Consider the following 26,079-nt stretch of genomic DNA (forward strand, 5'->3'; position numbering starts at 1 on the left):
AAGATTGGAGCGACTGGGCTTGTATACACTGGGATTTAGAAGGATGAGAGGGGATCTGATTGAGACATATAAGATTATTAAGGGATTGGACACACTGGAGGCAGGAAGCATGTTCCCACTGATGGGTGAGTCCAGAACCAGAGGCCACAGTTTAAGAATAAGGGGTCGGCCATTTAGAACGGAGTTGAGGAAAAACTTTTTCACCCAGAGTGTGGTGGATATGTGGAATGCTCTGCCCCAGAAGGCAGTGGAGGCCAAGTCTCTGGATGCTTTCAAGAGAGAGTTAGATAGAGCTCATAGATAGCGGGGTGAAGGGATATGGGGAGAGGGCAGGGACGGGGTACTGATTGTGTATGATCAGCCATGATCACAGTGAATGGCGGTGCTGGCTAGCAGGGCCGAGTGGCCTACTCCTGCACCTACTGTCTGTTGTCTATAAAGTCTGTGCTGAAATAGCTATCGAGTTTCGATTTGTAAGTCTGTAAAGCACGACTCCCAACTGCATAACTAGGTGGTTTGCTCCGTGTGTCCGCAACTCGCCGCGTAAAGAAACACTTCCTGGTGTTGCAGCTACGAGACCCTGGTCAGATCCCACAGGTTGACTTTAGGAGCCGAGAGGTGATGTTGCAGCTATATAGGACCCAGGTCAGACCCCACTCGGAGTACTGTGCTCAGTTCTGGTCGCCTCACTACGGGAAGGACAAGGAAGCCAGAGAAAGGGTGCAGAGGAGATTTACAAGGATGTTGCCTGGATTGGGGAGCGTGCCTTATGAGAATAGGTTGAGTGAACTCGGCCGTTTCTCCTTGGAGCGACGGGGGATGAGGTGACCTGATAGAGGTGTATAAAGTGATGAGAGGCATTGATCGTGTGGATAGTCAGAGGCTGAAATGGATAACACGAGAGAACACAGGTTTAAGGTGCTGGGGAGTAGGTACAGAGGAGATGTCACGGGTAAGTTTTTACTCAGAGAGTGGTGAGTGCGTGGAATGGGCTGCCGGTGACGGTGGTGGAGGCGGATACGATAGGGTCTTTTCAGAGACATGGAGCTGAGGGAAATAGAGGGCGATGCGGTAGGGAAATTCCAGGCAGTTTATCCGGAGTAGGTTACACGGTCAGCACGATATTGTGGGCCGAAGGGCCTTGTAGATTTTTACATTTCTGTGAAGTCTCCCCTTAACCAGTCTCCACCCGCGGCCTGGAAGAAGGATTAAATTTGAATCATCGCTGGCGTCCACCTTACTTATAAAACGATTCCCAACACTTCGTCCGTGTCCCCTCTCACTCTGCGTCTGCTTGGCCTAAAAAAAATATCTAGTTTTTTCCGACCGTTCTTCGTCGCCCTCCTGCGGACTCCCTCCGGCCCCCTCATGGCAGAGCCGTGCACCCAGCTGTGTGTACGAGGTTGTGAGGTTTCCCCTCGTCCTCCTGCCCTCCGGGTAGAAACGGAGGGTATCTTAAGTGCAACTTGAGGAGAGCGTCTCCAGACGCAGCCTCCACTGAGCACGTTACACGGCCCAACATCGTGCCGTCCATCCCAGCGCGCAAGCAAGACCGCGTACGTCATGAAATTTATTGCCGTCCTTCCCCCCCCCCCCCCCGCACTCACGCCCCTCTCTCTCTCTCTCTCCCGCAGATTCCTCAGCTCCACCCGGGCATGTGGGAAGGCCCCACCATGTTCCAGGGCATGGGAAGCCCCTTCTTCTCCCACCTGGAGGTTTGTGCGGAGGGGGAGGGGAGGCGGGGTTCCCTGGAGCTGCTGCTCCGAGGGAGGGGGTGGGGACCGATTTGGGGTGGTTCGGAGGAGGAGATGAAGGGGAGGAGGCGGGCACGAGGGTGTAGGGGCGGAGGAGGTCTCGTCGCCAGGGGCGGGGGTGATCAGAGACGGAGGGAGGCCCGGGTGCCCGAGGGAGTGATGTCGGCGGGGCGGGCGGACCAATGGAGGAAGCGGGGGTGTAGGGGAAGGAGGTGAGTGGCGCGTGGCCTGGCGGTTAAGGCACCGGACCGGCGATCCGAAAGTGGTGAGTTCGAGCCCCAGCCGAGGCGGTGTGTTGCGTCCCTGAGCGAGGCACTTAACCGCACACCGCTCCGGTCCACCCGGCTGAAAGCGGGCACCGGGAAAACACCGGGGGTTAACCTCGCGATAGACTGGCGTCCTATCCGTGAGGGAGTCTCGTAGTCGCTTCACGCCACGGAGACCGGTGTAAGCACCGGTCTGATGATAAAGGCCAATTTACGCTTGCGCGTCGCATCTACGCTGCAGGTAACGCCTACCCTCCACCACCGGGTGACGTGCACCCCTCCAGGAAAGTCACTGGCGCCCTGTGGCGACGCAGGCGGCCAGCAACCGCGATCGGTCCGCTGGGTAACACCGCAATTCCGGTGGCTGCTTCTCCGCCACGTCCGCAGGCGGTGACTGCGGTGCGCCGATGCGGGACAGACGAGCCAAGTCGTCCAATCTACCCGCCGGCACGCGAAAACGTTGGGAGAGCATCTCCGCCGTCCCCGTCTCTCCCGAGGAAGCAACACAGCGGGATAGAAACCCCACCGCGCTCGCTACGGCGTGGCGCGGTGCGGAAATAAAAATCAGGGCTACAGTATGGCCCGTATGTGCAAGTGTAAATCAGCCTTGAGGCTCGGGACAGGCTTTAACGAGGGTGGGGGAAGGAGAGGTAGGGGTGGGAAGGGGTCACGGAGGGTGCGGGGGTGGAAAGGTGAGGAAGAATTCGGGGAGGGGAAGTTGGGCAAAGGGGACAGACAGGGCGGTGTGTCTCGGCCGGCCCCGGACCGCAGCCTGCTTTTTTTGTTTTTCCCCTCCCACTCTCTCTCTCTCTCTCCCCCCCCGCAGGGCAGCCGAATTCTCTCCGGCTCGAGGGACTGCGTCCAGCCCCAGCGGCCGGCGGCGGGCGCCGAGCGGGATCTGTCGGACCGGGCCCCCCCGCCGAGATCGTCCTCCCCGGTGATCGGCTCCCCGCCGGTGCGGACGGCCCCCATCGGGACCCCGCCCAAGCAGCACGGCCCCTTCCTCCTGGGGCAGCAGGTAGGGACCCGCGGCACCCGGTTCTCTCCCCTTCCCCGCATCTGCCGCCGTTTGTCCCATCCCCCTGGCGTCGGTGAGGGGGTGGGAGGGGTGGTGTGTGCGTGCACGTGGCTGTAATTAACCCCCCCCCCCCCCCAAAAATCCTGATCAAAAAGGCGCAGCAGGGCCTTTATTTCCTGCGGAGCGTCGAGAAAGATCACCTCTGTCCCAGGACACTGACGGACTTTCACCGCTGAACCATTGACAGCGTGCTCACCAACTGCATCTCAGTGTGGCACGGCAATGGTCCCGTATCGGACCGCAAAGCACTCCAGCAGGTGGTGAAAACTGCCCGGTAGATTATCGGCTCCCAATCGCCCACCGTCGAGAACATCTACCACAAACGCTGCCTGTGCAGGGCGAAAAGCATTATCAAGGATGCATCTCACCCTAACCGTGGACTTTGTACTCCCCTCCCGTCCGGTCGGCGCTACAGGAGCCTCCGCTGCCTCACCAGCAGGCTCAGGAAGAGCTTCCTCCCTCAGGCTGTGTCCCTACTGAACCTCACATCACAGCGCTGAGCGGTATTGCACCCGTATTGGACTGTCTCAGCACTTAATATTGTGTGCTGTAGTACTTACTTTTTTGTAAATGACACCATTCCTTTGCACTCCTGGTCAGATGCTAACTGCATCTCACTGGCTTTCTACCTGTACTCGGCTCAGTGACGATAAAGTCGAATCGAATCTAATCTGATCTCTGCCCTCAGCCCTCCATCCTGTGCCCCACCCCTGTCCACGTGCGGGCTCCGATCCACCAGCGATTCTCCGCGCCCGTCGCGGACCGGCGCTCTCCGACGCAGCTGCTCCATGTGATGGTGAGTGTCGCGGAGTGGGACGGGGCCGGCCGGCGGGTGGGTGGGGGGGGGGTCAGAGGGGCGGGAGGGGACTGAAGTTGCTCGGGGGTGGGGGAGGGGTCGTGGGAGCTTGGGATGGAGTGGAATGGGGGGGCGGGAAGGGTGGAGGGGTAAGGGGAGGGTTGGATTCCACTCGATTTCCTCTGACTTGTGTCTGGTCATTCTTCCCCCCCCCCCCACACTGCCTTGTGCTCTCCCCCAATTCCCCTTCCCTCTCTCTTCCCCTCCCACTTCTCTTCCTCCTTCCCACCCCCTCCCCCTCTCTTCCCCTCCCCCCTTCTCTTCCTCCTTCCCACCCCTCCCCCTCTCTTCCCCTCCCCCCTCTTCCCCTCCCCCCCTCCCCCCTCTTCCCCTCCCCCTTCTCTTCCACCTTCCCACCCCCACCTCTCTTTCCCCTTCCCCTTCTCTCTTCCCCCTCCCCCCGGTTCCCCTTCCCTACTCTGCCCTCTCCTTCCTTCCCTCGTCTGCACCCCCTTCCCCTCCAGAACTCATCACTCCGGTCCCGCCACTCACAAGGCAACGTCTCATCAGCCCTGAACCCCCTTCTCCTCGGTGCCGGCCAGGTGAGGAGGGCGGGCAGTGAGCGGACGGCTGTGGGGGGGTGGGGGGGTGGTGTTGTATCGGGAGGGGGCCTCACTGCGAGCTGACTGTGGAGCTCTTCACTCTCCCGGTCTGCCTGAGAGTCTGTGCCTGTGCTGCGGGCGGGACGCCAGGAAGGGAGGGGGCATGCTTGAAGGTTCTGGGGCCAAATGTATGCCGTAACGGTCTCTCTCTCCTCCCCCCCCCGCAAACTCTCTCCCCTTCCTCGCAAACTCCCTTTCCCTCCCTCGCAAACTCCCTTTCCCTCCCTCGCAAACGCTCTCCCTTCCCTCGCAAACGCTCTCCCTTCCCTCGCAAATGCTCTCCCTTCCCTCGCAAACTCTCTCCCCCCCCGCAAACTCTCTCCCCTTCCTCGCAAACTCCCTTTCCCTCCCTCGCAAACGCTCTCCCTTCCCTCTCAAACGCTCTCCCTTCCCTCGCAAACTCTCTCCCCTCCCTCGCAAACTCTCTCCCCCTCGCAAACTCCCTCCCTCGCAAACTCTCTCCCCTCCCTCGCAAACTCTCCCTCCCTCGCAAACTCCCTCTCCCTCCCTCGCAAACTCTCTCCCCCCCGCAAACTCTCTCCCCTTCCTTGCAAACTCCCTTTCCCTCCCTCGCAAACGCTCTCCCTTCCCTCGCAAACGCTCTCCCTTCCCTCGCAAACGCTCTCCCTTCCCTCGCAAACGCTCTCCCTTCCCTTGCAAACTCTCTCCCCTCCCTCGCAAACTCTCTCCCCCTCGCAAACTCCCTCCCTCGCAAACTCTCTCCCCTCCCTCGCAAACTCTCCCTCCCTCGCAAACTCCCTCTCCCTCCCTCGCAAACTCTCTCCCCTCCCTCGCAAACTCTCTGCCCCTCGCGAACTCCCTCGCAAACTCTCTCCCCTCCCTCGCAAACTCCCTTCCTTGCAAACTCCCTTTCCCTCCCTCGCAAACGCTCTCCCTTCCCTCGCAAACGCTCTCCCTTCCCTCGCAAACGCTCTCCCTTCCCTCGCAAACGCTCTCCCTTCCCTTGCAAACTCTCTCCCCTCCCTCGCAAACTCTCTCCCCCTCGCAAACTCCCTCCCTCGCAAACTCTCTCCCCTCCCTCGCAAACTCTCCCTCCCTCGCAAACTCCCTCTCCCTCCCTCGCAAACTCTCTCCCCTCCCTCGCAAACTCTCTGCCCCTCGCGAACTCCCTCGCAAACTCTCTCCCCTCCCTCGCAAACTCCCTTCCTCGCAAACTCCCTCTCCCTCCCTCGCAAACTCTCTCCCCTCCCTCGCAAACTCTCTCCCCTCCCTCGCAAACTCCCTCCCCTTCCTCGCAAACTCCCTCCCCTTCCTCGCAAACTCCCTCCCCTCCCTCGCACTCCCTCCCCTCCCTCGCACTCCCTCCCCTCCCTCGCAAACTCCCTCTCCCTCCATCGCAAACTCCCTCTCCCTCCATCGCAAACTCCCTCTCCCTCCATCGCAAACTCTCTCCCCTCCCTCGCATACTCCCTCCCCTCCCTCGCAAACTCCCTCCCTCCCCCCTCTCTCCCTGTGACGCAGGCCGGCAGGATGTCTCCCAGCCACCTGGGCCGGGCCCCCACGTTGGCGGGGGCTCCGCTGTCGGCCCTGCCGGGCGGGCTCCTCCCGGGCCCAGGGGGAATGCTGATCCCGCCGGCCGCTGGCTTCCGGCCCTTCTTCGCCGGCGCGGGGGCTGGCCGACTCCAGGAGCTGAGGTAGGTGCCTCTGCGGGCGCCCTTGGGCCGGGGGTGGGGGGGGCCGACGTGGGTTGGGCGGGGGGGGGTCGGGAGAGGGGAATTTCTCCGGTGCCGGTCCTTGTGATGGCAGAGCTGAATGAGCCTGCCGGTCGGTCGTGGAGAGGACGTGCCGGGTCGTCCGCGATGTCTGGTGACCTCCCCTCCGCCACAAATGCAGAAGAGAGTCGGGGTTGCAGGCGAGGACGGATCCAGCCTTCTCGATGAGTTTATCTGGGTCTTTCCGCATCACCGGCACCAATGCTGGTCCCCCCAGATTCTCTGCCCGATTTTTTTTCGTATTTATTTATTAGTTTTTCTAAATGAAAAAAACCCAGAAGTTTTTACTCCCTCTCTCTGACCCTCACAAACCCTCTCTCTGCCCCTCACAAACCCTCTCTCTGCCCCTCACAAACCCTCACTCTGCCCCTCGCAAACCCTCACTCTGCCCCTCACAAACCCTCTCTCTGCCCCTCGCAAACCCTCACTCTGCCCCTCGCAAACCCTCACTCTGCCCCTCACAAACCCTCACTCTGCCCCTCGCAAACCCTCACTCTGCCCCTCGCAAACCCTCTCTCTGCCCCTCACAAACCCTCTCTCTGCCCCTCGCAAACCCTCTCTCTGCCCCTCGCAAGCCCTCACTCTGCCCCTCGCAAACACTCTGCCCCTCGCAAGCCCTCTCGCTGCCCCTCGCAAGCCCTCTCGCTGCCCCTCACAAACCCTCTCTCTGCCCCTCGCAAGCCCTCACTCTGCCCCTCACAAACCCTCTCTCTGCCCCTCGCAAACCCTCTCTCTGCCCCTCACAAACCCTCTCTCTGCCCCTCGCAAGCCCTCACTGCCCCTCACAAACCCTCTCTCTGCCCCTCGCAAACCCTCTCTCTGCCCCTCACAAACCCTCACTCTGCCCCTCGCAAACACTCTGCCCCTCGCAAACACTCTGCCCCTCACAAACCCTCTCTCTGCCCCTCGCAAACCCTCACTCTGCCCCTCGCAAACCCTCACTCTGCCCCTCGCAAGCCCTCTCTCTGCCCCTCGCAAGCCCTCTCTCTGCCCCTCGCAAGCCCTCTCTCTGCCCCTCGCAAACCCTCTCTCTGCCCCTCACAAACCCTCTCTCTGCCCCTCACAAACCCTCTCTCTGCCCCCCGCAAACCCTCTCTCTGCCCCTCGCAAACCCTCACTCTGCCCCTCGCAAACACTCTGCCCCTCGCAAGCCCTCTCTCTGCCCCTCGCAAGCCCTCTCTCTGCCCCTCACAAACCCTCTCTCTGCCCCTCGCAAACCCTCTCTCTGCCCCTCACAAACCCTCTCTCTGCCCCTCGCAAGCCCTCACTGCCCCTCACAAACCCTCTCTCTGACCCTCGCAAACCCTCTCTCTGCCCCTCGCAAACCCTCTCTCTGCCCCTCGCAAACCCTCTCTCTGCCCCTCGCAAACCCTCTCTCTGCCCCTCGCAAACCCTCACTCTGCCCCTCGCAAACACTCTGCCCCTCGCAAACACTCTGCCCCTCGCAAACCCTCTCTCGGCCCCTCGCAAACCCTCACTCTGCCCCTCGCAAACCCTCACTCTGCCCCTCGCAAACACTCTGCCCCTCGCAAACCCTCACTCTGCCCCTCGCAAACCCTCTCTCTGCCCCTCGCAAACCCTCTCTCTGCCCCTCGCAAACCATCACTCTGCCCCTCGCAAACACTCTGCCCCTCGCAAACCCTCACTCTGCCCCTCGCAAACCCTCACTCTGCCCCTCGCAAACCCTCACTCTGCCCCTCGCAAACCCTCTCTCTGCCCCTCGCAAACCCTCACTCTGCCCCTCGCAAACCCTCACTCTGCCCCTCGCAAACACTCTGCCCCTCGCAAACCCTCACTCTGCCCCTCGCAAACCCTCACTCTGCCCCTCGCAAACCCTCACTCTGCCCCTCGCAAATCCTCACTCTGCCCCTCGCAAGCCCTCACTCTGCCCCTCGCAAGCCCTCTCTCTGCCCCTCGCAAGCCCTCTCTCTGCCCCTCACAAGCCCTCTCTCTGCCCCTCCCAAACACTCTCTCTGCCCCTCACAAACCCTCACTCTGCCCCTCGCAAACCCTCTCTCTGCCCCTCGCAAACCCTCTCTCTGCCCCTCGCAAACACTCTCTCTGCCCCTCGCAAACCCTCACTCTGCCCCTCGCAAACACTCTGCCCCTCGCAAACCCTCTCTCTGCCCCTCGCAAACCCTCTCTCTGCCCCTCGCAAACCCTCACTCTGCCCCTCGCAAACCCTCTCTCTGCCCCTCGAAAACCCTCACTCTGCCCCTCACAAACCCTCTGCCCCTCGCAAACCCTCACTCTGCCCCTCGCAAACACTCTGCCCCTCGCAAACCCTCACTCTGCCCCTCGCAAACCCTCACTCTGCCCCGCGCAAACCCTCACTCTGCCCCTCGCAAACCCTCACTCTGCCCCTCGCAAACCCTCACTCTGCCCCTCGCAAACCCTCACTCTGCCCCTCGCAAACCCTCACTCTGCCCCTCGCAAGCCCTCTCTCTGCCCCTCGCAAGCCCTCCCTCTGCCCCTCGCAAGCCCTCACTCTGCCCCTCGCAAGCCCTCACTCTGCCCCTCGCAAGCCCTCACTCTGCCCCTCGCAAGCCCTCACTCTGCCCCTCGCAAACACTCTGCCCCTCGCAAACCCTCACTCTGCCCCTCGCAAGCACTCACTCTGCCCCTCGCAAACACTCTGCCCCTCGCAAGCCCTCTCTCTGCCCCTCGCAAACCCTCTCTCTGCCCCTCGCAAACCCTCTGCCCCTCACAAACCCTCTCTCTGCCCCTCGCAAACCCTCACTCTGCCCCTCGCAAACCCTCTCTCTGCCCCTCGCAAACCCTCACTCTGCCCCTCGCAAACCCTCTCTCTGCCCCTCGCAAACCCTCTCTCTGCCCCTCGCAAACCCTCTCTCTGCCCCTCGCAAACCCTCTCTCTGCCCCTCGCAAACCCTCACTCTGCCCCTCGCAAACACTCTGCCCCTCGCAAACCCTCTCTCTGCCCCTCGCAAACCCTCACTCTGCCCCTCGCAAACACTCTGTCCCTCGCAAACCCTCACTCTGCCCCTCGCAAACCCTCTCTCTGCCCCTCGCAAACCCTCTCTCTGCTCCTCGCAAACCCTCTCTCTGCCCCTTGCAAACCCTCATTCTGCCCCTCGCAAACCCTCACTCTGCCCCTCGCAAACCCTCACTCTGCCCCTCGCAAACCCTCTCTCTGCCCCTCGCAAACCCTCACTCTGCCCCTCGCAAACCCTCACTCTGCCCCTCGCAAACCCTCTCTCTGCCCCTCGCAAACCCTCACTCTGCCCCTCGCAAACCCTCACTCTGCTCCTCGCAAGCCCTCTCTCTGCCCCTCGCAAGCTCTCTCTCTGCCCCTCGCAAGCCCTCACTCTGCCCCTCGCAAGCCCTCACTCTGCCCCTCGCAAACCCTCACTCTGCCCCTCGCAAACACTCTGCCCCTCGCAAACCCTCACTCTGCCCCTCGCAAACCCTCACTCTGCCCCTCGCAAACCCTCTCTCTGCCCCTCGCAAACCCTCACTCTGCCCCTCGCAAACCCTCACTCTGCCCCTTGCAAACACTCTGCCCCTCGCAAACCCTCACTCTGCCCCTCGCAAACCCTCACTCTGCCCCTCGCAAACCCTCACTCTGCCCCTCGCAAACCCTCACTCTGCCCCTCGCAAGCCCTCTCTCTGCCCCTCGCAAGCCCTCACTCTGCCCCTCGCAAGCCCTCACTCTGCCCCTCGCAAGCCCTCACTCTGCCCCTCACAAACCCTCACTCTGCCCCTCGCAAACCCTCACTCTGCCCCTCGCAAACCCTCACTCTGCCCCTCGCAAACCCTCACTCTGCCCCTCGCAAGCCCTCACTCTGCCCCTCGCAAGCCCTCTCTCTGCCCCTCCCAAACCCTCTCTCTGACCCTCGCAAATCCTCTCTCTGCCCCTCGCAAACCCTCTCTCTGCCCCTCGCAAACCCTCTCTCTGCCCCTCGCAAACCCTCTCTCTGCCCCTCGCAAACCCTCTCTCTGCCCCTCGCAAACACTCTGCCCCTCGCAAACCCTCACTCTGCCCCTCGCAAACACTCTGCCCCTCGCAAACACTCTGCCCCTCGCAAGCCCTCTCTCTGCCCCTCGCAAACCCTCTCTCTGCCCCTCGCAAACCCTCTCTCTGCCCCTCGCAAACCCTCTCTCTGCCCCTCGCAAACCCTCTCTCTGCCCCTCGCAAACCCTCACTCTGCCCCTCGCAAACCCTCTCTCTGCCCCTCGCAAACCCTCACTCTGCCCCTCGCAAACCCTCTCTCTGCCCCTCGCAAACCCTCTCTCTGCCCCTCGCAAACCCTCACTCTGCCCCTCGCAAACACTCTGCCCCTCGCAAACCCTCTCTCTGCCCCTCGCAAACCCTCACTCTGCCCCTCGCAAACCCTCACTCTGCCCCTCGCAAACCCTCACTCTGCCCCTCGCAAACCCTCACTCTGCCCCTCGCAAACCCTCTCTCTGCCCCTCGCAAACCCTCTGCCCCTCGCAAACCCTCACTCTGCCCCTCGCAAACACTCTGCCCCTCGCAAACACTCTGCCCCTCGCAAACCCTCACTCTGCCCCTCGCAAACCCTCTCTCTGCCCCTCGCAAACCCTCACTCTGCCCCTCGCAAACCCTCACTCTGCCCCTCGCAAACACTCTGCCCCTCGCAAACCCTCACTCTGCCCCTCGCAAACCCTCACTCTGCCCCTCGCAAACCCTCACTCTGCCCCTCGCAAACCCTCACTCTGCCCCTCGCAAACCCTCACTCTGCCCCTCGCAAGCCCTCTCTCTGCCCCTCGCAAGCCCTCACTCTGCCCCTCGCAAGCCCTCACTCTGCCCCTCGCAAGCCCTCACTCTGCCCCTCGCAAGCCCTCACTCTGCCCCTCGCAAACCCTCACTCTGCCCCTCGCAAACCCTCACTCTGCCCCTCGCAAACCCTCACTCTGCCCCTCGCAAGCCCTCACTCTGCCCCTCGCAAGCCCTCTCTCTGCCCCTCGCAAGCCCTCTCTCTGCCCCTCGCAAGCCCTCTCTCTGCCCCTCGCAAGCCCTCTCTCTGCCCCTCCCAAGCCCTCTCTCTGCCCCTCCCAAACCCTCTCTCTGCCCCTCGCAAACCCTCACTCTGCCCCTCGCAAACCCTCTCTCTGCCCCTCGCAAACCCTCTCTCTGCCCCTCGCAAACCCTCTCTCTGCCCCTCGCAAATGCTCACTCTGCCCCTCGCAAACCCTCTCTCTGCCCCTCGCAAACCCTCTCTCTGCCCCTCGCAAACCCTCTCTCTGCCCCTCGCAAACCCTCACTCTGCCCCTCGCAAACCCTCTCTCTGCCCCTCGAAAACCCTCACTCTGCCCCTCCCAAACCCTCTCTCTGCCCCTCGCAAACCCTCACTCTGCCCCTCGCAAACCCTCACTCTGCCCCTCGCAAACCCTCTGCCCCTCGCAAACCCTCTGCCCCTCGCAAACCCTCATTCTGCCCCTCGCAAACCCTCATTCTGCCCCTCGCAAACCCTCACTCTGCCCCTCGCAATCCCTCACTCTGCCCCTCGCAAGCCCTCTCTCTGCCCCTCGCAAGCCCTCTCTCTGCCCCTCGCAAGCCCTCACTCTGCCCCTCGCAAGCCCTCACTCTGCCCCTCGCAAGCCCTCACTCTGCCCCTCGCAAGCCCTCTCTCTGCCCCTCCCAAACCCTCTCTCTGCCCCTCCCAAACCCTCTCTCTGCCCCTCCCAAACCCTCTCTCTGCCCCTCACAAACCCTCACTCTGCCCCTCGCAATCCCTCTCTCTGCCCCTCGCAAACCCTCTCTCTGCCCCTCGCAAACCCTCTCTCTGCCCCTCGCAAACGCTCACTCTGCCCCTCGCAAACCCTCTCTCTGCCCCTCGCAAACCCACTCTCTGCCCCTCGCAAACCCTCTCTCTGCCCCTCGCAAACCCTCACTCTGCCCCTCGCAAACCCTCACTCTGCCCCTCGCAAACCCTCACTCTGCCCCGCGCAAACCCTCAGTCTGCCCCTCGCAAACCCTCAGTCTGCCCCTCGCAAACCCTCAGTCTGCCCCTCGCAAACCCTCACTCTGCCCCTCGCAAACCCTCACTCTGCCCCTCGCAAGCCCTCTCTCTGCCCCTCGCAAGCCCTCACTCTGCCCCTCGCAAGCCCTCACTCTGCCCCTCGCAAGCCCTCACTCTGCCCCTCGCAAACCCTCACTCTGCCCCTCGCAAACCCTCACTCTGCCCCTCGCAAACCCTCACTCTGCCCCTCGCAAACACTCTGCCCCTCGCAAACACTCTGCCCCTCGCAAGCCCTCTCTCTGCCCCTCGCAAACCCTCTCTCTGCCCCTCGCAAACCCTCTCTCTGCCCCTCGCAAACCCTCTCTCTGCCCCTCACAAACCCTCTCTCTGCCCCTCGCAAACCCTCACTCTGCCCCTCGCAAACCCTCTCTCTGCCCCTCGCAAACCCTCACTCTGCCCCTCGCAAACCCTCTCTCTGCCCCTCGCAAACCCTCTCTCTGCCCCTCGCAAACACTCTGCCCCTCGCAAACACTCTGCCCCTCGCAAACCCTCTCTCTGCCCCTCGCAAACCCTCACTCTGCCCCTCGCAAACCCTCTCTCTGCCCCTCGCAAACCCTCTCTCTGCCCCTCGCAAACCCTCACTCTGCCCCTCGCAAACACTCTGCCCCTCGCAAACCCTCACTCTGCCCCTCGCAAACACTCTGCCCCTCGCAAACACTCTGCCCCTCGCAAACCCTCTCTCTGCCCCTCGCAAACCCTCTCTCTGCCCCTCGCAAACCCTCTCTCTGCCCCTCACAAACCCTCTCTCTGCCCCTCGCAAACCCTCACTCTGCCCCTCGCAAACCCTCTCTCTGCCCCTCGCAAACCCTCACTCTGCCCCTCGCAAACCCTCTCTCTGCCCCTCGCAAACCCTCTCTCTGCCCCTCGCAAACCCTCACTCTGCCCCTCGCAAACACTCTGCCCCTCGCAAACCCTCACTCTGCCCCTCGCAAACCCTCACTCTGCCCCTCGCAAACCCTCACTCTGCCCCTCGCAAACCCTCTCTCTGCCCCTCGCAAACCCTCTGCCCCTCGCAAACCCTCACTCTGCCCCTCGCAAACACTCTGCCCCTCGCAAACACTCTGCCCCTCGCAAACCCTCACTCTGCCCCTCGCAAACCCTCTCTCTGCCCCTCGCAAACCCTCACTCTGCCCCTCGCAAACCCTCACTCTGCCCCTCGCAAGCCCTCTCTCTGCCCCTCGCAAGCCCTCTCTCTGCCCCTCGCAAGCCCTCACTCTGCCCCTCGCAAGCCCTCACTCTGCCCCTCGCAAGCCCTCACTCTGCCCCTCGCAAACTCTCACTCTGCCCCTCGCAAACTCTCACTCTGCCCCTCGCAAACCCTCACTCTGCCCCTCGCAAACTCTCACTCTGCCCCTCGCAAACCCTCACTCTGCCCCTCGCAAACCCTCACTCTGCCCCTCGCAAACCCTCACTCTGCCCCTCGCAAACCCTCTCTCTGCCCCTCGCAAACCCTCTGCCCCTCGCAAACCCTCACTCTGCCCCTCGCAAACACTCTGCCCCTCGCAAACACTCTGCCCCTCGCAAACCCTCACTCTGCCCCTCGCAAACCCTCTCTCTGCCCCTCGCAAACCCTCACTCTGCCCCTCGCAAACCCTCTCTCTGCCCCTCGCAAACCCTCTGCCCCTCGCAAACCCTCACTCTGCCCCTCGCAAGCCCTCTCTCTGCCCCTCGCAAGCCCTCTCTCTGCCCCTCGCAAGCCCTCTCTCTGCCCCTCGCAAGCCCTCACTCTGCCCCTCGCAAGCCCTCACTCTGCCCCTCGCAAGCCCTCACTCTGCCCCTTGCAAACCCTCACTCTGCCCCTCGCAAACCCTCACTCTGCCCCTCGCAAACTCTCACTCTGCCCCTCGCAAACCCTCACTCTGCCCCTCGCAAACTCTCACTCTGCCCCTCGCAAACCCTCACTCTGCCCCTCGCAAACCCTCACTCTGCCCCTCGCAAACCCTCACTCTGCCCCTCGCAAACCCTCTCTCTGCCCCTCGCAAACCCTCTGCCCCTCGCAAACCCTCACTCTGCCCCTCGCAAGCCCTCTCTCTGCCCCTCGCAAGCCCTCTCTCTGCCCCTCGCAAGCCCTCACTCTGCCCCTCGCAAGCCCTCACTCTGCCCCTCGCAAGCCCTCACTCTGCCCCTCGCAAACTCTCACTCTGCCCCTCGCAAACTCTCACTCTGCCCCTCGCAAACCCTCACTCTGCCCCTCGCAAACTCTCACTCTGCCCCTCGCAAACCCTCACTCTGCCCCTCGCAAACCCTCACTCTGCCCCTCGCAAACCCTCACTCTGCCCCTCGCAAACCCTCACTCTGCCCCTCGCAAACCCTCTCTCTGCCCCTCGCAAACCCTCTGCCCCTCGCAAACCCTCACTCTGCCCCTCGCAAACACTCTGCCCCTCGCAAACACTCTGCCCCTCGCAAACCCTCACTCTGCCCCTCGCAAACCCTCTCTCTGCCCCTCGCAAACCCTCACTCTGCCCCTCGCAAACCCTCTCTCTGCCCCTCGCAAACCCTCTGCCCCTCGCAAACCCTCACTCTGCCCCTCGCAAGCCCTCTCTCTGCCCCTCGCAAGCCCTCTCTCTGCCCCTCGCAAGCCCTCTCTCTGCCCCTCGCAAGCCCTCACTCTGCCCCTCGCAAGCCCTCACTCTGCCCCTCGCAAGCCCTCACTCTGCCCCTCGCAAACCCTCACTCTGCCCCTCGCAAACTCTCACTCTGCCCCTCGCAAACCCTCACTCTGCCCCTCGCAAACTCTCACTCTGCCCCTCGCAAACCCTCACTCTGCCCCTCGCAAACCCTCACTCTGCCCCTCGCAAACCCTCACTCTGCCCCTCGCAAACCCTCTCTCTGCCCCTCGCAAACCCTCTGCCCCTCGCAAACCCTCACTCTGCCCCTCGCAAACACTCTGCCCCTCGCAAACACTCTGCCCCTCGCAAACCCTCACTCTGCCCCTCGCAAACCCTCTCTCTGCCCCTCGCAAACCCTCACTCTGCCCCTCGCAAACCCTCACTCTGCCCCTCGCAAGCCCTCTCTCTGCCCCTCGCAAGCCCTCTCTCTGCCCCTCGCAAGCCCTCACTCTGCCCCTCGCAAGCCCTCACTCTGCCCCTCGCAAGCCCTCACTCTGCCCCTCGCAAACCCTCACTCTGCCCCTCGCAAACTCTCACTCTGCCCCTCGCAAACCCTCACTCTGCCCCTCGCAAACCCTCACTCTGCCCCTCGCAAGCCCTCACTCTGCCCCTCGCAAGCCCACTCTCTGCCCCTCGCAAGCCCTCTCTCTGCCCCTCGCAAGCCCTCTCTCTGCCCCTCGAAAACCCTCTGCCCCTCGCAAACCCTCACTCTGCCCCTCGCAAACCCTCTCTCTGCCCCTCGCAAACCCTCTCTCTGCCCCTCGCAAACCCTCTCTCTGCCCCTCGCAAACCCTCTCTCTGCCCCTCGCAAACCCTCTCTCTGCCCCTCGCAAACCCTCTCTCTGCCCCTCGCAAACCCTCTCTCTGCCCCTCGCAAACCCTCTCTCTGCCCCTCGCAAACCCTCTCTCTGCCCCTCGCAAACCCTCACTCTGCCCCTCGCAAACACTCTGCCCCTCGCAAACCCTCTCTCTGCCCCTCGCAAACCCTCACTCTGCCCCTCGCAAACCCTCACTCTGCCCCTCGCAAACCCTCTCTCTGCCCCTCGCAAACCCTCTCTCTGCCCCTCGCAAACCCTCTCTCTGCCCCTCGCAAACCCTCTCTCTGCCCCTCGCAAACCCTCACTCTGCCCCTCGCAAACACTCTGCCCCTCGCAAACCCTCACTCTGCCCCTCGCAAACCCTCTCTCTGCCCCTCGCAAACCCTCACTCTGCCCCTCGCAAACCCTCTCTCTGCCCCTCGCAAACCCTCACTCTGCCCCTCGCAAACCCTCACTCTGCCCCTCGCAAGCCCTCTCTCTGCCCCTCGCAAGCCCTCTCTCTGCCCCTCGCAAGCCCTCACTCTGCCCCTCGCAAGCCCTCACTCTGCCCCTCGCAAGCCCTCTCTCTGCCCCTCGCAAGCCCTCTCTCTGCCCCTCGAAAACCCTCTGCCCCTCGCAAACCCTCTCTCTGCCCCTCGCAAACCCTCTCTCTGCCCCTCGCAAACCCTCTCTCTGCCCCTCGCAAACCCTCTCTCTGCCCCTCGCAAACCCTCACTCTGCCCCTCGCAAACCCTCTCTCTGCCCCTCGAAAACCCTCACTCTGCCCCTCGCAAACCCTCTCTCTGCCCCTCGCAAACCCTCACTCTGCCCCTCGCAAACCCTCACTCTGCCCCTCGCAAACACTCACTCTGCCCCTCGCAAACCCTCACTCTGCCCCTCGCAAACCCTCACTCTGCCCCTCGCAGGCCCTCTCTCTGCCCCTCGCAGGCCCTCTCTCTGCCCCTCGCAAGCCCTCACTCTGCCCCTCGCAAGCCCTCACTCTGCCCCTCGCAAGCCCTCACTCTGCCCCTCGCAAGCCCTCACTCTGCCCCTCGCAAGCCCTCACTCTGCCCCTCGCAAGCCCTCACTCTGCCCCTCGCAAGCCCTCACTCTGCCCCTCGCAAACCCTCACTCTGCCCCTCGCAAACCCTCACTCTGCCCCTCGCAAACCCTCACTCTGCCCCTCGCAAACCCTCACTCTGCCCCTCGCAAACCCTCACTCTGCCCCTCGCAAACCCTCACTCTGCCCCTCGCAAGCCCTCACTCTGCCCCTCGCAAGCCCTCACTCTGCCCCTCGCAAACACTCTGCCCCTCGCAAACACTCTGCCCCTCGCAAACCCTCACTCTGCCCCTCGCAAACCCTCACTCTGCCCCTCGCAAACCCTCACTCTGCCCCTCGCAAACCCTCACTCTGCCCCTCGCAAACCCTCACTGCCCCTCGCAAACCCTCACTGCCCCTCGCAAACCCTCACTCTGCCCCTCGCAAACCCTCACTCTGCCCCTCGCAAACCCTCACTCTGCCCCTCGCAAGCCCTCACTCTGCCCCTCGCAAGCCCTCTCTCTGCCCCTCGCAAGCCCTCTGCCCCTCTCAAGCCCTCTCTCTGCCCCTCGCAAGCCCTCTCTGCCCCTCGCAAACCCTCTCTCTGCCCCTCGCAAACCCTCTCTCTGCCCCTCGCAAACCCTCTCTCTGCCCCTCGCAAACCCTCTCTCTGCCCCTCGCAAACCCTCACTCTGCCCCTCGCAAACCCTCACTCTGCCCCTCGCAAACCCTCACTCTGCCCCTCGCAAACCCTCACTCTGCCCCTCGCAAACCCTCACTCTGCCCCTCGCAAACACTCTGCCCCTCGCAAACACTCTGCCCCTCGCAAGCCCTCACTCTGCCCCTCGCAAGCCCTCACTCTGCCCCTCTCAAGCCCTCTGCCCCTCGCAAGCCCTCTCTGCCCCTCGCAAACCCTCTCTGCCCCTCGCAAACCCTCTCTGCCCCTCGCAAACCCTCTCTGCCCCTCGCAAACCCTCTCTGCCCCTCGCAAACAATCACTGCCCCTCGCAAACCCTCACTGCCCCTCGCAAACCCTCACTCTGCCCCTCGCAAACCCTCACTCTGCCCCTCGCAAACCCTCACTCTGCCCCTCGCAAGCCCTCTCTCTGCCCCTCGCAAACCCTCTCTCTGCCCCTCGCAAACCCTCTCTCTGCCCCTCGCAAACCCTCTCTCTGCCCCTCGCAAACCCTCTCTCTGCCCCTCGCAAACCCTCACTCTGCCCCTCGCAAACCCTCACTCTGCCCCTCGCAAACCCTCTGCCCCTCGCAAGCCCTCACTCTGCCCCTCGCAAGCCCTCTCTCTGCCCCTCGCAAACCCTCACTCTGCCCCTCGCAAACCCTCACTCTGCCCCTCGCAAGCCCTCACTCTGCCCCTCGCAAGCCCTCACTCTGCCCCTCGCCATCCCTCACTCTGCCCCTCGCAAGCCCTCACTCTGCCCCTCTCAAGCCCTCTCTCTGCCCCTCGCAAACCCTCTCTCTGCCCCTCGCAAGCCCTCATTCTGCCCCTCGCAAGCCCTCACTCTGCCCCTCGCAAGCCCTCACTCTGCCCCTCTCAAGCCCTCTCTCTGCCCCTCGCAAGCCCTCTCTGCCCCTCGCAAACCCTCTCTCTGCCCCTCGCAAACCCTCTCTCTGCCCCTCGCAAACCCTCACTCTGCCCCTCGCAAACCCTCACTGCCCCTCGCAAACCCTCACTCTGCCCCTCGCAAACCCTCACTGCCCCTCGCAAGCCCTCTCTCTGCCCCTCGCAAGCCCTCTCTCTGCCCCTCGCAAACCCTCTCTCTGCCCCTCGCAAACCCTCTCTCTGCCCCTCGCAAACCCTCACTCTGCCCCTCGCAAACCCTCACTCTGCCCCTCGCAAACCCTCACTCTGCCCCTCGCAAACCCTCTCTCTGCCCCTCGCAAACCCTCTCTGCCCCTCGCAAGCCCTCTCTCTGCCCCTCGCAAGCCCTCTCTGCCCCTCGCAAGCCCTCACTCTGCCCCTCTCAAGCCCTCACTCTGCCCCTCGCAAGCCCTCACTCTGCCCCTCTCAAGCCCTCACTCTGCCCCTCTCAAGCCCTCTCTCTGCCCCTCGCAAGCCCTCACTCTGCCCCTCTCAAGCCCTCATTCTGCTGTATTTAGAAAAAGAAGGTATATTGCCTACTACCTGTGCGACTATATGTTTACACATCAGATCTTAACCAAATCTTAACCAATCTTAATCTTAACCAAAAGAAGCTGGGATTTATACGCAGAAGAAATAAAAAGGGATGGACCTTTAAACTAAGCGGGAATTTTGAAAATACTCATGGAACACCTCTTTTAATTCAGCTTCCCGTTCCCACTCTGATAAGTCCATCCACAACCTCCACCACTGTCGGGATGGGGCCACACTCAGGTTGGAGGAACGACACCTCATATTCCGTCTGGATACCCTCCGACCTGCTGGTGTGAGCTTCGATTTCTCAAATTTCCAGTAACGCCCCCCCCCCCAGCCCCTTCTCTACTCCCCATCCCATTTTCCTTGCCTCACCTCATCTTCCCCCCACTTTTCTGTCTCCTATCAGACTTCTGTCCTCTCCTATCAGACTCCCCCTTCTCCAGCCCTGTATCTCGTTCACCAACTTCCCAGCTCTCCTATCAGACTTCTGTCCTCTCCTATCAGGCTCCCCCTTCTCCAGCCCTGTATCTCGTTCACCAACCAACTTCCCAGCTCTCCTATCAGACTTCTGTCCTCTCCCATCAGACTCCCCCTTCTCCAGCCCTGTATCTCGTTCACCAACCAACTTCCCAGCTCTCCTATCAGACTTCTGGTCTCTCCTATCGGACTCCCCCTTCTCCAGCCCTGTATCTCGTTCACCAACCAACTTTCCAGCTCTCCTATCGGACTTCTGTCCTCTCCTATCGGACTCCCCCTTCTCCAGCCCTGTATCTCGTTCACCAATCACTTCCCAGCTCTCCTATCAGACTCCCCCTTCTCCAGCCCTGTATCTCGTTCACCAATCACTTCCCAGCTCTCCTATCAGACTTCTGTCCTCTCCTATCAGACTCCCCCTTCTCCAGTCCTGTATCTCGTTCACCAATCACTTCCCAGCTCTTCTATCATACTGCTGTCCTCTCCTATCAGACTCCCCCTTCTCCAGCCCTGTATCTCGTTCACCAATCACTTCCCAGCTCTTCTATCATACTGCTGTCCTCTCCTATCAGACTCCCCCTTTTCCAGCCCTGTATCTCGTTCACCAATCACTTCCCAGCTCTCCTATCAGACTTCTGTCCTCTCCTATCAGACTCCCCCTTCTCCAGCCCCGAATCTCTTTCACCCACCAACTTCCCAGTTCTTTACTTCACCTCCTCCCGCTCTCCGGGTTTCACCTATCACACACCACCTTGTCCTTCCTCCTCCCCTCCCCCCGCCTTCTTTCTCTTGACTCCTCATCTCTTTTTTCTCCCCCCTCCAGTCCTGATAAAGGCTCTCCTCCCGAAACGTCGACCGGTCGCTCTTCTCCACAGTTACTGCCGAGTTCCTCCTGCGCGAGGTGCTGGGAATACTCGATCCCTCCGACAAGAGAGGCGCGCGCGTCCGCGTCAGTGCCCTTCTCCGCGGAGAATCTTCCAAAAAATCAGAACGTCTTTGTAATACTCGGCTGGTCGCCCAGCAGCCGCGGAGAAAGAACTCCGCGGAATGGGATCCGGGACGGCCGATGTCGGAGACGGCCCGGCTGCTTCGACCGCGGTCGCCCAGGCCCGGCGGGAGGGTGGGGGAGAGGGACTGTCCTGAGCTCTGCCGAGGCAGCGGGACGCGGAGAGCCCCGGGAGGGGTGGCTGATCTCCGGGGCGTTGGGAGCTGGGGCCGCCGCGCCCGGCGATGGAGCAGGGCGGTGAAGTGTCCAGCTGCGGAGCGGCTGACGGGCGGGGGGGGCAGCGAGTGCGAGCAAAGGCGTTCTTCAGGTTGTCTGCCGGTGTCCCTCAGGGGTCGGTATTGAGAGCGCCGCTGTTCGCCATGCCTGTCCGAGATTCAGACAGTGGAATTGATGGCTCTGCGGCAAAGTTTGCGGATGATGCGAAGGGGTCGGCAGTGCTGAGGAAGCAAGGCGATTGCAGCAGAACTCTGACCCATCGGAAGAATGGGCAAGCAAGGTGCAGGCGGAGTACGGTGCTGGGGAAACGCGCTTTGATAAGCAGAACGGTAGTGCGGACTATTATCTCAATGGGGAGAAGGTTCAAAGGTCAGAGGTGCAGCGGGACTTGGGAGTTCACGTGCGGGGCTCCCTGAAGGTTCTTCGCAGGCTGAGCCTGCGGTGAGGAAGGCAGATACAATGTTTTCATTTACATCGGGGAATAGGATAGAGAAGCAAGCTGAGGCTTTAAAAGACGGAAGTCAGGCCGCACTTGGGAGTATTGAGTCCGGGGGAGGATGATTCCGGGAATGAAGGGGTTAACATGTGAGGAGCGTTGGGCAGCTTTGGGCCTGGACTCTCCCGAATTTAGAAGAATGCGAGGGGATCTCATTGAAGCCTGCCGAATGTTGAAAGGACCAGACGGGGTGGATGTGGAGAGGATGTTCCCTCTGGTGAGGGTATCCAGAAATAGAGGGCAAAATTGAGGGGTGACCCTTTAGAACAGGAGGAATTTCTTTTTAGCCAGAGAGCGGTGAATCTGAGGAATGGTCTGCCGCAGGCCGCGGGGGGGAGGGGGAGGCCAAGTCCGTGGGTGTATTTTAAGGCGGACAGCGATCATTTCCTGGTGGGTCAGGATATGGCGAGGCGGCAGGTGTACGGGGGGGGGGGGGGGGGGGTCGAGTGGGGTCCGGGATCGGCCGTGATGGAACGGCGGAGCAGGCTCGATGGGCTGCATGGCCTGATCAGCCAAGGCTGCGGTGGGCGCCGACGGAGCCTGGCCCGCAACTCGCTAACCCTGACCGGTAGGTCAGCCCGACGGCCCACGGGCAGCGGGAATTGAACCCCGATCTAACAGCTGGGCGCCGCAAAGCGCTCACGACCGTGCCTGTCCCGTGCCGATACGGGAACAGCGTGGGGAAACGGGACCGGCGGGTGGGTGCAACATGGAAGCAGGTACAGGTGGGTGGGGGGGGGGGGGGAACGTCCGGCAGGGGAGGTTGCGAATAATCATCTATTTACAAACTACGAAACCAGGCGTTAATGTTTGCCAGGTTACCTGCGCTACAAATCTGAATACAGGCGTCCCCCCGTTTTTCGAACGTTCGCTTTATGACACCTCGCTGTGTTACGAAAGACCTTCATTAGGTACCTGTTTTCACTGTTACGAGAAAAGGCAGCGCACGCCCCGAGCAGCCAGGCTCCTCCCCAGAACCGCATTCTAGCCGGCATTGCTGAGACACGTGCCTGTGAGCATCTGTCCTTTATGTCGATCTATTTTGTGCATCCGTTAGCAAGCTGAGTTCTAAGGTATCGGATAGCGGGGGGGGGGCAACCTGTGGAGCGTTGCTATGAAACCGCTTGTCAGCTGAAAAGTCGTAAAGCCAAGAAGCAGTCAACAATAATTTATACGGGAAAATTTTTTGTGCATTCCCAGACCCAAAAAATAGCCTACCAAATCAAACCAAATAAAACTTTAAACCTAAAATAACACTAGCCTACAGTAAAAGCAGGAATGATATGATAAGTTTTAACAGGCATCTGTTAGTCTCGCGAGACCGCGGATTTGCACCTGTGGAAGGTTTCTCCAGGGCGCGGGCCCGGGCAGGGTTGTGTGGGAGACTGGCAGTTGCCCCAAGCTGAAAGTCTCCCCTCTCCACGCCACCGATGTTGTCCGAGGGAAGGGCATTAGGACCCATGCAGCTTGGCACCGGTGTCGTCGCAGAGCAATGTGTGGTTAAGTGCCTTGCTCAAGGACACAAACACTCCGCCTCAGCCGAGGCTCGAACCGGCCACCTTCAGATCACCGGACCGAAGCCTTATCCACTAGACCACGTGCCAACAGATATGATAAATACACAGCCTATATAAAGTAGAAATAATGTATGTACAGTGTAGTTTCACTTACCAGAATCAGGAAGGTTGAGCCAAAACCGATTTGTAGGGGGAAAAAGATTGGCTCGTACACACATAGGCACTCACCTGCCCGTGCAGGGCTTCACGGTCGTGGCACTCTTTCTCGGGGTAAATGCAAGTTTAAAGCGGGCAACGCGCACAAAATGCTGGAGGAACGCAGCAGGCCGGGCAACATCTATAGGAAGCAGTACTGTTGACATTTCGGGCCGAGACCCTTCGTCAGGACTGACTGAAACAAAAGATAGTCCTGACGAAGGGTCTCGGCCCGAAACGTCGACAGTGCTTCTCCCTTATAGATGCTGCCCGGCCTGCTGCGTTCCACCGGCATTCCTTCGTTTGCAAGCTGTAAAGCCAGGCGTTCACGTTCGCTGGGTTCCGGACGCTACGGGTCAGACAGACTTAGTGAGAAGGGCGGGCGGGGCATACCTCCCCGCTGGTCGTGTGCCCCCTTGCCTTAGGGGTGGAGAGCGAAAGCACCCACGCGTGCCCACGGTGTTTGACAGCCGGCACCGATGGGAAGACCGGCTGCCGTTTCTCAACTAACTGGCCACGGCGGGTACAACTCCGGGCAGTAGGAATGAGCCGCGCCCCCCCCACCCCCCGCAGGGTGGGGACCGGGCCGGGGGGTGGGGGGGGGGCTGCGAGGCCGGCCGGACGCGGAGCGGGGCTAACGGGCGAACCTCTGTCCTCACCGCAGGTCCGCGCAGCCGATGGCCCGTGCCGCCACCACCCACCTCCACCCCCAACACCGCCGCCTTCTCAGCCAGAGGTTGCAGATGCAGAACGCCAGGGGGTAAGCGGGGCCCTACCCCTGGGGGGGGGGGGGGTGGGGCGGAGGGTCTGGGTCAGATCCTGGGGGAGGGGAAAGCTCCGGCGGAGACCTCCATTGGGGGGGGGGGAGCTGGGTAGGGGCCCTCCGATCTCCTCTCTCGACCCTGACGGGTTTCCTTCTGCCCCCCCCCCCGCCCCCACACAGGCACCCCCGGGGGCAGGGCGGCCCCGGAGGCGAGCGGCCCGGCAGGGGCTGCCACCCGGAGCCCAGGGACCCGTACAGCAACCTGATGAGCCAGCGGGAGAAGGACTGGGTCAGCAAGATCCAGATGATGCAGCTGCAGAGCGCTGACCCCTCCCTCGACGACTACTACTACCAGGTAGGCCCGGTGGGTGTGGAGGCCGGCTTGCGGCCCGCGTCCCGGGAGCATCAGGGGCGATGGCTCCCTTCGGCCCGTCTACCCGGTGCCGACCCGGTAGCCAGGACTGTGAGGCTCCCGCGTGCCCGAGCCTCGGGCTCGTAACCCTCTAAACCGGGGCAGGGGTCCTTACCGTGTTTTTTTTTTTCAAATGCTGGGGACCCCCCCCCCCCCCACCACCGTTAACCGAGGGGGGTGGGCGGTGGGGTCCCGGTCTGGGAACCCTGCCCTCGACTTTTCCGGCCTACGTACCGGCTCTAAGGGTTCAGCTTAAACCTCGTTCTCCAGCAGCTCCTTCCACGTACCCGCCTGCCCGCCTCTCCCAGTGCAAAACTAAAAGTTGCCCCCCCTCCACCCCTGATCAATGTTCTCTCTAATTTTTAGTCGTCAGTGTGTGTGAAAATTGTCTGTTCTGCAAATTTTCTTCCCCTGTGACAAGAATATGTGTGTTCTCTGATAGCACACATGGTGCAGTTTGCGAAATACTTGACATAAAACTGCTCAGGGTCACAACAAAATGATGTACATATTTAAGCCACTCAGCTATTTTAGCATTTAGACAAAATACAATTTTCAAGAAGTATCGATTACTACATTATTTAAGGTAGCTAACCTTTCGCGCGCACATTAATTCGCTTTGTGCGCTGGCTGTAAAACAGCTTAGAGGGAGCGTAGCCCCTGAGCCTCTCCTGTGCCTATTGTCTTGTCTATTATTTATTGTAATGCCCGCACTGTTTTGTGCACTTTATGCAGTCCTGGGTAGGTCTGTAGTCTAGTGTAGTTGTTTTTACATAGTTCAGTCTAGTTTTTGTACTGTGTCATGTAACACCACGGTCCTGATAAACGCTGTCTCATTTTTACCGTGTACTGTACGGGCAGTTATGGTCGGAATGACAATAAAAAGTGACGACTTGGCTTGAAACATCCTGAGCAGTGGGAGGTTCACATCTACAGATGCGCTGGGCTGTCCACCGTGGTGAACTACATATACCTGTCAGGACATGCCCCCCCTCTGCTGACTTTTTACACACCTGTCACTGAATAGTGGGGAGTTCACATCTACAGATGCACTGGGCTGTCCACACCACTCTCTGCAGAGTCCTGCGATTGAGGGAAGTACAGTTCCCATACCAGGCAGTGATGCAGCCAGTCAGGATGCTCTCAATTGTGCCCCTGTAGAAAGTTCCTAGGGTTTGGGGGCCCAAACCAAACTTCCTCAATCGTCTGAGATGAAAGAGGCGCTGTTGTGCTTTTTCACCCCACAGCTGGTATGTACAGACCACGTGAGATCCTCAGTGATATTTATGTCGAGGAATTTAAAGCTGTTCACCCTCTCAATCCCAGATCCATTGATGTCAATAGGGGCGAGCCTGTCTCAATCCCCCCTGTAATCCACAACCAGCTCCTTTGTTTCTACGACATTGAGGGAGAGGTGGTTTCCTTGACAACACTGTGTCAGGGTGATGACTCCCTCCCTGCCGGCTGCCTCATTATTATTTGAGATGAGGCCAATCAACAGTGTTGTTAATTAGCTGATTGGAGCTGTGGGTGGCGACACAGTCATGGGTGTGCAGAGGGTGGAGGAGGGGGCTTAGGACACAGCCCCGAGGGGCGCCTGTGTTGAGGGGTGGAGGTGAGGGAGCCCACTCTTCCCACCTGCCGGTGATCTGACAGGAAGCCCAGGACCCGGCTGCACGAGGCAGGGTGGAGGCCGAGGTCTCCGAGCTGCTCCTCCCGGAGACGGAGCTGGGCGGAAGCACGAGGGACGGATACGGCAGGAAAGATGGACCGGCTCGGAAGATGGATGGAAAATTGCTCTGTGATGGCCTGGCACTTGTGGCCAGACCCTCTCCGACACCGTCGCCCAACGGGTTACAGGTGCCGTCGCCGTGCGCTTGAGGAAGGAGCGAGCTGGCTTCAGGAGGAACAGGGGCTGTGGAAGACCAGATCCTCAGGCCGCGTAACACCGTAGAACGGCAGGGACAACCGTACGCCAATCTGGTGGGCTTTGAAAAGGCTCTCGGCGGCATCCGCCGTGGGGAGAGGGCCTCGGGTGAATTCTCAGATCGTACGGGACCCCTCATTGTCCAACTGATCCAGGGTTTCCTTGACGCCGCTGTTTCAGGGTGATGACTCCCTCCCTGTC

General features: G+C 61.2%; 1 protein-coding gene across 1 annotated transcript in view; it reads left to right on the forward strand.

Annotated features, from left to right (window-relative positions):
* The window catches only part of LOC132387387 (protein PAT1 homolog 1-like), a 39,197-nt gene extending 13,365 nt beyond the window's left edge, over positions 1-25,832 (forward strand). The window contains exons 4-11 of the mRNA XM_059959761.1: positions 1,635-1,715; positions 2,847-3,038; positions 3,787-3,894; positions 4,419-4,496; positions 6,039-6,211; positions 23,441-23,536; positions 23,720-24,002; positions 25,608-25,832. Of these exons, the coding sequence (XP_059815744.1) occupies positions 1,635-1,715; positions 2,847-3,038; positions 3,787-3,894; positions 4,419-4,496; positions 6,039-6,211; positions 23,441-23,536; positions 23,720-24,002; positions 25,608-25,832 (1,236 nt within the window). The remainder of the gene's footprint in view (positions 1-1,634; positions 1,716-2,846; positions 3,039-3,786; positions 3,895-4,418; positions 4,497-6,038; positions 6,212-23,440; positions 23,537-23,719; positions 24,003-25,607) is intronic.
* The last annotated feature ends 247 nt before the right edge of the window (positions 25,833-26,079 follow it).

The sequence above is a fragment of the Hypanus sabinus genome, unplaced genomic scaffold (genome assembly GCF_030144855.1).
Source record: "Hypanus sabinus isolate sHypSab1 unplaced genomic scaffold, sHypSab1.hap1 scaffold_1800, whole genome shotgun sequence".
NCBI lineage: Eukaryota > Metazoa > Chordata > Chondrichthyes > Myliobatiformes > Dasyatidae > Hypanus > Hypanus sabinus.